Raw genomic sequence first — 9,286 nt, forward strand, 5'->3', positions numbered from 1 at the left:
CAATGTTAACAGTGAACAAATATAATTGGTAAAGGAACACGAATCACACTCACATTAAACACAGATACAGAGACCATACTCACAGTGGACACACAGGGATATGATGGGAGTCAATAAGAGAGAGCACAGCTGTCCCAGACACTGCAGCCACTCTGTGGGGATGTGAGCTGTTGTCTGTGAATGTATATTAGAGGGGATTAAACTGTGGGGTGCTGAATGCAAACCACAACACAAAAATTCTCATGAGTTTTTCCACAGATTAAGGCTAAATGTCCATAGGGTTTGTAACAACCAATAACTGATGATGTAATAATCTTTTATAATACAATACATAATAATATCAATCTAATAAAACCAGAGAGTGTAATAAATTCTGGATAATGTAACCTTGTTGAAAGGATAACAGTAATAAGAATAATTACATTATCATGGGAGGAAATAAATAATGTAGTAACTTATAAAAAATCATTGAGTGTATGTTGTGAGTGAGTGTAGCGAAGGGTGAGAGCAGTCACCCCACCCGGCCTCAAACCCAGGTTTACGGGGTACCAAACATGCAACATTTACCGCAACGCCAAAGAGCCAGGCTTGTTGGTATGGCAGTCAGAGCGCATACTCAACTGTAGTGACGGCACTCCGTCACACTGCCCTCCCCTTCGGGAAGCGCGCCCATGCGCTTCATGCACCATGGCGTCCCTCACGGACCCCAGAGATGGGTGAAGCACTGGTGAGTGGGGCACCCTGGGATGGGAGAAGTACGGCAAGAGAATGAGTGAAGGACGCCATGGTGCATGAAGCGCATGGGCGCGCTTCTCGAAGGGTGGGGTGACTGCTCTCGCCCTTTGCTACGGTGAGTGATTTGTGAGTTTTTAAAGTAACACAATATGGTATAAGTCAAATAGTTGGTGCTTGAACTGCAGGTACATTAGTTACAAAAATCATAAAATTATTCAATGTGTCAAAGGGAACAGTGTTGAAAATGCTGACAGCATACACCCAACAAAGAAAAACTGCATCAGAGAAGAGGAACAGTGGTCACAAGTCAAAGATTACAAGCAGGATTAAATGGACTCAGGATACCCATACAAAAAATGAAATATATTGTATACTGAGAAATGTTCAGCCCAAGAGTATATTACAAATACATTTAAAACTTATTAATACAAAGCAAAAATATATTGCAGTATACCAAAATGGCAAGAATTTACATTGTTTTAGCTTCAGCTCATGCACAGATGGTTGGAGTTTCTCCTTATGAATTGTCTGGTACATAGCAGAATTCATACTTCCTTCAATGATAGCAAGTTGTCCAGGTCACTTTTGTCTGTCCATAGAATATTATCCAAAATTTTTTCTTGGTGAGCAGTGGTTTCTGTCTGGCTACTCTTTCAACGAAGCCCATTTTTGCACAGTCTCTTTCTTATTGTTGAGTCATGAACACTGATTTTAGCTGATGCTATAGAGGCCTGTAGTTCTTTGGAGGTTTTTCTGGGATCTTTTGAGACTTCCTGGATGAGGTGCCACTGTGCCCAGGGAGAAATTTTGTCAGGTCAGCCACTCCTGGGAATATTGACCATTACTCCAAGTCTTCTCCATTTGGAGATATTTGCTTGCACTGTGGTTCAGTGGAGTCCAAGAACCTCAGAAATGGCTTTGTAATCCTTTCTAGACTGCTATATCAACAAGTTTTTTCTCAGCTGGAATTTCCTTTGTTCATGTCATTGTGTGCCTGTAGAATCTTTGTGGTGACTACTTCAATATATGTGCTATTTAAACTCAACGGGGCTGGTTGCAATCAAGCCTGCCTGTGTTCAATCACCCGAATCTAATTATCAGCTAAAATTTTGTTGATTTCCTTGTTTCAAAACTAAGGAGGCAATTACTTTTTCACAGGGGTAATACGGATAATTGGTGACTTTTTCTATTAAATTAATGAAACGATGATTTAAAAACTGCATTCTGTGTTTTCTCAGGTTTCCTTTGTCTAATATTTACTTGTATTTGATGATATGAAACCATTCAGTGACAGAAACGTGCAATAAAAGAAATCAGGAATGGTGCAAATACTTTTTCACACCATGTCTCTCATGGTTCTCTTCAGTGCTATCTTGTGATCTGTGAGTGTAAACATATCATCATTTAAGATGAAAGCGGAAGCTGCATCTAGAGAAGAGGAAGTTAACAGTGGCCACGAGATTCCTTGAGAGATCTTAGTTAACATAGCTTCATTTTGATGCAGTGTAGTGTATTAGTAGTGTATTAGTATATTGAGAGTATATTGAAAAAAGCCTAAACACCATTAACATTGATCAAACGCCCTCCATGTACGTATCTTCTTAACCTGGAGTATTACGGGTTCATAATACACCCTCTGTATATGTATTGTCTTAAACTGGAACATTGTGGGTTCAATCACCAGTCAGTTATACCATAAACTTTAGTGTGCATGTTTACCACTCATTCTGTTGCTTGCCATAGCAATTCACAGAAAACATGATTTTATAAGTAGCCAAGCTTGAGCGCAGTGTCCATTGTTGTTGTTGTTATTATTTATTATTGAAGTCATTATCAAGATTTGAAGCAGGAAAGTAAATCTCATGTCTGCTCACGTCTGCAAATACAGACCTAGAAAATATTGTAGAATAACTGTTGGCCTCAAAATATCCATGTGACTGACCTGCTGGGCTGCAGTGCACCGCTGTGTGGAGAGAGAGGTGGATGGTGGGGATTGGGAGGTTTAGGATCATTTAAGTGCCATATTGCCATTTCCTTCCAAATGGGATCTGGATTCAGATGAAATGAAATTTTACACTCTGTGATTGTGTTGGTTTTGCATTATGAGAGTGGAAGCTTTGCCATGAAGTATATTGACTTGCAACATTCACATAAATTCAAAGTCTGCAAATATTTTTCACCATTTTTATCCTTGATCACTCATTTATACGTTTGCATATTTCCTGGCTGATGCTTTGGCCAGGGGTTCTAATATTTTTCATTGTGACATCTTTGTATTCTTCAAGGTGGTTGTAATTTTTAATTAAACCAAGATTAAATCAGGCTACAAGAGTCCTAAAATAAAAAAAGGTGAAAATATGAAATATAAATCTGATCTCTTTGTATTTTTATCAGCTATCAATTTTCTGAAAATTAATTACTTCACTGCCCAATAGTTGCTGAATGTCACCTTGACTTCACTCACAGCAAACATTTACTCACCTGTGGTCTCACCCCTCAAGTTTTTCTTGCACTTCACCTGTGAGTGCGATACAGCCTCAGCCACTGGAGCTAATGATGCAGACTGCAGCAACCTCACCCAGGATGAGAGATAAAGGAGGTGCAGAATTTGTAAGGGAAGGGAGTAGACAAATCCTCGGATTAAGTGTTTGATCTCTGAGCATGGAGAATGGATGGTGGAATATTTCAGATGTATTGATTTTAACGGATACACCAACACTGCATAAATTTTGTTCATTGCAGGTCTAGTGTTACCAGTTCAGCTCTTGATTACTGTTTTCTGTATTTCAGCACAAATGTGCAGCCCGGCACAGACAGGGCTCCCTGATGGGATATACAGGAAACACCAATGTGCAAGTGTCTTAATAGGGCCACCGTGAGTCACTAGAACAGCTTCCAGTGTCTGGACTCTGGAACTCAATTGGAGTTATGCAGCTCTGCATTCTTCCATGAGAAATCCTATTATCTGGTGTTTTGTTGATGGTGCTTATCAATGCTGTCTCAGGCACAGCTCCCAAATCTCCTGTTGCGATCTGGTGACTGAGATGCCCATAGCATATAGTTAGTGTTGTTTTCATGCTCATCAAACCATTCACTGAGTGATCACTTAGGATGATACTGAATACAGTTAATTAATTACAAGGTGAAACATTGTTCAGCAGCCTATTTGTGGCAGGAGATGGTAATGAAAATAATGAGACATTGTGTGTGGCTGGTTGGCTGGCTAGTTAACTTATCCGTGCCCTGCAGGTCTCTCAATGCAACGAGGGATGTTTCCATGTTGTTCCACAATTTATGAGTAAGATGTTGAATAAGTACTTATGGGTGTGACTTCAAGTAACATCCCAGACGGTGTGTCATACCATTGTGCTAAACCCTAAAATTTATCCCAGGGCTGTGTTCTATGGAATGAAATTATATCTCTCGCCAATAGATGTCGCTCTATTGCACATGATATTTTTTTCTCTCAACCATTCCTGCTGTTGGGGCACCACTGTGTGGCAGGAAAATTAAGCTTCCTGTCCCAGTCTGCATTTACTGCTCTTCAAATACGATGATTTACTGATTTCATATCTTTATTTCCTGATCCTGTGTTTTACTGACTTTGAAAAAGATTAACTGGATCCCTTTGTCCAAGCTGTTCCAGAAAAACAGATAGACAAGGTGTGCCAGCATGTATTTCCCAGTGTGAGTCTGACCCTTCAGTCAACTGTCTCAAAAAATCCTGTGAATATATACACTGTCTTTCCGGACCATATTGTGTACAGCACTGTCTGAAAGACATCACACAGCTCAGCACACAGGTAAGAACTTGTGTGCAGTAGAACTGTAGAGATACATTTATTAGGGTTTTATGAGGCTTAGGGGTCATGGCTTTAATGATGTAAGCGCCGCACCAGGGCTGCAGGGTGGGACCTGTATCCTGATTGTTAGAGCAGGTGCAGATGGAGAGCCAAAAGAGGCGTGAGGGGCGTGCGGGGGGGTCGGGGAGGAGTCGTTTGGCAGCGGCAGCCATGGAAGGGTCTGGCAGGGAGATGGGGGGGCGGCAGGGAGTTTAGGTGTATTTCCTGCATTTCTGTGAGGAACAGGAGGAGACGGGAAGCCCATGTCGTTTCCACCCTCACCCCGTCTAAAGAGTCAAAGGTCACATTACTCATAACCACAAATCCTTTCACTCTCGCGCCTACAGCCAGACACGCTGGCACACACACACACAGCCACAGACACGTGCAAACGCGCCTTCTCAGAGAGTCACACAGCCTGCCCGTGCAGGACTGACTGCAGGGCAGCAGTGTGGTGTAGTGGTAAAGGAACAGGGCTCATAGTCCAAAACTCCTCAGTGGGGCACAGCTGTTTATACCCTTTAGACAAAGTATTTAACCCTAAGTCTACCTATGTATCACCTGTACAGATTAAGCTAAGATCAGTAAGCTAAAACACACCTATGTAACTTGTTCTGAATAAGACCACCTGCTGAGTAACTTTAATATAATGTCTCTCTCTCTCTCCCTCTCTCTCACACACACACACACACACACACACACACACACACACACACACACACATATACACACACCCATTTACGCTCTCATGCACACACACACACACACACACTCATGAATACACTGACAAACACAGAGTCATGTAGACACACATACAGGTACAGAAGCACACTGATGCACATGCAGAAACACACACACACACACAGAAACTGTCAGGCATTTTCACTTAAATTGCAGTCAATGCACTTTAATTACAGTCCACACCGGCAGATGACCACAGTGGAATGGCAGGAGAGAGAAAAGAAAAGGTCAAAATTCTGACAATCGATGGTACAAAATAAAATGGTCAAGAGATGATAATATAAGTATATACAGCATATGTACAAGACCGCTATTTACAAATAGGTATAAAAAAAAAAAACGTAAATCTTTTACAGCCTCAACACCTCAACGAGACAGCACAGGTGACACTCAGCTTGTATTGTAGCATCTTATGTTCTTTCACAGGTTTGCTGTAGATCTGGCTGCTTGTCATTCAGTCCTTCTCTCTGAAACACCTTCACTCCAGCTTTTACACAGACGAGCCACACAGACACACACACACCCTATGTGCGCGTACAACCAGCCTTTGCAGGGTTAGAGATGAAAGCATGCCAGCGGCTGGTTCTCCTGACGACCGCATGAGGAAAATGACTCAATGAAATTGAAAACAAGCTGGTACTCCTCCCTTCCTCTCCTCCTCCTGTGCATCTCTGTCTTCCAGCAGGAGGGTCTGATGTTCAGCACATCCTGTACACTCCTCCCTCCCAGGGAACAGATCAAGCCCACAAAGTCCAGTCATCTTCCCACTGGTGTTAAAACTGGTCCACTTGACAGGGAGAGACCCATACACACACATACACACACACACACATATGCACACAGACACAGACACACACACGCATGCATACACTCACACTCACACACACACACACACGCACACATACACACACATACACACATGTAAACACAGACAGACATAAACACGCACACACACACAGGCACACAGGCATGCACACACAGACACACACACTCACACAAAACCAATACATATATATGCGTACAGTAAGTGTTTGGTGCCAGGGGTCAGACCAGTTTTACCCAGTGGTCAGAGGTCAAAGTTCAGCCTAGCGCTTAGTACTCAGAACTTGAGCTCTGCTGACAATGACACTGTAGGGTTTAAGGGCCAGCCCGGAGAGAGAGGTCACTGCTGGGTAACCGTCTGGTCCCTGGCGATGACATTTTCTGCTGGGACGTTCATCTCGGGTCAGAGGTCAGGGTTCATCTCAAGCGTCACCTCAGACCTGCAGCAGACACCAGTGGCGCGTCACGGGTCAGGTCAGAGCTCGGGGGGGGGGTCACACCTCCAGCTCCTGGCTGTCGGGGTAGTGGAAGCGGTTGAGTTTCTCCCTCTCGCGGTTGGAGATGTCCATTTTGGGGGCAGGGGCAGGCTTGAGGGCGCGGTCGGGGTCGGAGGGGGCGGGGGAAGGGGGCAGCGTTAGCTCGATCTCCTCGCAGAAGTGGGGGGCGGGGGAGGAGGGGTGGGGCGGCAGGAGGGGCACAGTGCGGTCCAGGTTGCGGATGAGGGTGACGAACTCCCGCTGGTTGTTGATGCCCTCGTCTGGCCCCGCCCTCTGCAGCTGCTGTTTCTGCCTCTGCCTGCGCAGCCGGGACAGCAGCAGCACGCAGCCCACGCAGCCGCCCGCAGCCACCAGCGCCAGCACACCCACCAGCAGCATGTACAGACTGACCCCGCCTCCTGCAGGGTCTGACATGGCACCTGCCGAGAGGGGGAGAGCAGAGAAAGAGGGAGAGAGGGATGGAGGAGAGAACGAAGGAAATAAGGAAGGAGAGAGGGATAGAGGGTAGCAGAGAGGCAACGAAGAGGAGAGCAAGAAGGAGAGAAAGATGGAAGATGACAGCATGGGGGAGGAGCACAGACAACATGAGATGCTCAAATGAACATTGATAAATCTACTGCCTGAGCCACGCTGAAAATCTGTCATTAATTTTAAAAAGCACATATATACTATATATATACACACATATGCATACCCAGAAAAACACTGATATACAAAAATGACATCCCCTATTCTAAAGTGAGCACTGTACACCCTCGGCACTGGTCAGGCAGGCCACCTCACCTGGACACTGCTGTCCATGGCACGGGTCCTTGAAGCTCATGCACTCATTGCCATGGTAGCCTTCAGGGCAGGCACACAAGTACCCTCCCTCTGTGCTCCGGCACGGCACCCCCTGCTGGCACGGGTTGGGGTTGCATAAGTCCACCACGACCTGGAGAGAAAGGGAAAGAAGAGAGAGTGAGGGGAGGGAGAGTGCAGGAGAGACAGAGAGAGAGACGGACAGGAAGACTGATAGACTGACTGACCTCACAGTGGGTCCCTGTGTAGCCCAGTGGACAGTGGCACAGCGTAGCTTCCCCTTCCCCCTCCACGCACTGTCCTCCGTGCAGACAGGGGGCGCTGTCACAGCCACCGGGTCCCACCTGGCAGTACTTCCCTGAGAAACCCGGCAAGCAGTGGCACTGGGATCCTGAGGGTGTCTCCTACGAATCAGGTGCAAGGCACACAGGTGGACATTCAGAGGGGGTGAGTGGAGCTTCCAGATTGCGCAAACACTTTTACACCGAAAGTAAAAGGCTTTGTGTGAAACAACACTGATCAAGCACGTTTGCACTCGCTTGCACCCTCCAATTAAAACCTCCTGGAACCACAACAGAATTGCTTTCTTTGATAACATTTCCCTTTCTGTCTGTATCACATTACATCCTGTTTCCCAAGTCCAGCTCAAAAATTTATTTACTCTTTCTTGCTATTTGTGAGTGTTTCTGCTAGTGGGCACACCGATACAAATGTCAGATGCAAAGTAAATAAGTATACTTGTTCAAATCTTTCAACCTGAATATATATAACTGGTACCAAATGAACTCTTGGCATGACATACACCATGAGTGACACAAAAATGTTGGGCAAACAGGCACACGTTGGACAGATGCCTCACCTCACAGTGTCCCCCATTCAGACACCTCCCCTGGCAGCTGCTGTTGGCTGTGGAGGGGAAATACAGACAGACAGATAACACGAACCAGAGAAACAATCAGGTGGCAACACTTGAAGTCTTTTAAATTGTGTCTTCGGAATCTCTCAGATTTACTGTACACAAATTCAGCGGTTTTTTCTGTTAATTTCTGTTAATTGTTGTAGGTGTAAGAAAATGTATCTAAACCATTCACTGTCAGTCAGTGCTCTCTCGCAAGCCCTTCCCCCCTCCCCATACGCACCAATATCACAATTCGGCCCTGTCCAGCCAGGCAGACAGTTGCAAAGATATCCACCAATCAGGTTGCGGCATGACTGGGCGTTGACACACACCCTGGCCTCACACTCATTGGTATCTGTGGGGCAGAGCAGAGGGAGTGAGGACACATGAGGCCCCACAGGAGTAAGTGACACATGGTGTGGAACAGCAAAATAACTGAGAGGGCAGCTCTGACAGGATGGTGACTTCACAGCAGAGCGCCAGGAAACAGCTGTGGCCATCCTTACTGCATTATTCACTATCTTAGCAGACACCCCTGACCAGGGCAAACTACACAGCTCACATTTGACATTTTTGCTCATTTACACAGCCGGGGGGAGTACTGCTGAGATTTTTACAAAAGGGATTCAAGCCTACAACTTGCCAGTTACAACAAGACTGGGAATGAAAGCCATCTCTACTGTGAGAATGTCACACTAAAGGTGTGTGTCAGCACACCTGGGGTGTCCTCCAAGCGACAGCGCTGCACAACACACAGGTGACACACACTATTAAAGCACACACACGTGTGCACGTAACACACAGACAACAGGTGACACATACACAGTGATGACATACATGCACAGATGCACACACACACTCACACACAGGTAACATACGTACTTGTGAACACACACAGCAGGTGAAGGGCAACATATTTATCTTAGCACATGCCATGGGTACGTACGGAG

At 45.4% G+C, this 9,286-nt stretch overlaps 1 protein-coding gene across 1 annotated transcript in view; it reads right to left on the reverse strand.

Moving 5' to 3' along the window:
• Nucleotides 1-6,634: 6,634 nt before the first annotated feature.
• LOC118782906 (protein jagged-2) overlaps nucleotides 6,635-9,286 on the reverse strand; it is a 37,436-nt gene continuing 34,784 nt past the window's right edge. Inside the window, exons 10-14 of the mRNA XM_036536527.1 lie at nucleotides 8,578-8,691; nucleotides 8,298-8,344; nucleotides 7,666-7,842; nucleotides 7,421-7,571; nucleotides 6,635-7,056 (exon numbers count right to left, since the gene is read on the reverse strand). Coding sequence (XP_036392420.1) covers nucleotides 6,635-7,056; nucleotides 7,421-7,571; nucleotides 7,666-7,842; nucleotides 8,298-8,344; nucleotides 8,578-8,691 — 911 coding nt within the window. The remainder of the gene's footprint in view (nucleotides 7,057-7,420; nucleotides 7,572-7,665; nucleotides 7,843-8,297; nucleotides 8,345-8,577; nucleotides 8,692-9,286) is intronic.

The sequence above is a fragment of the Megalops cyprinoides genome, chromosome 9, assembly GCF_013368585.1.
Source record: "Megalops cyprinoides isolate fMegCyp1 chromosome 9, fMegCyp1.pri, whole genome shotgun sequence".
NCBI lineage: Eukaryota > Metazoa > Chordata > Actinopteri > Elopiformes > Megalopidae > Megalops > Megalops cyprinoides.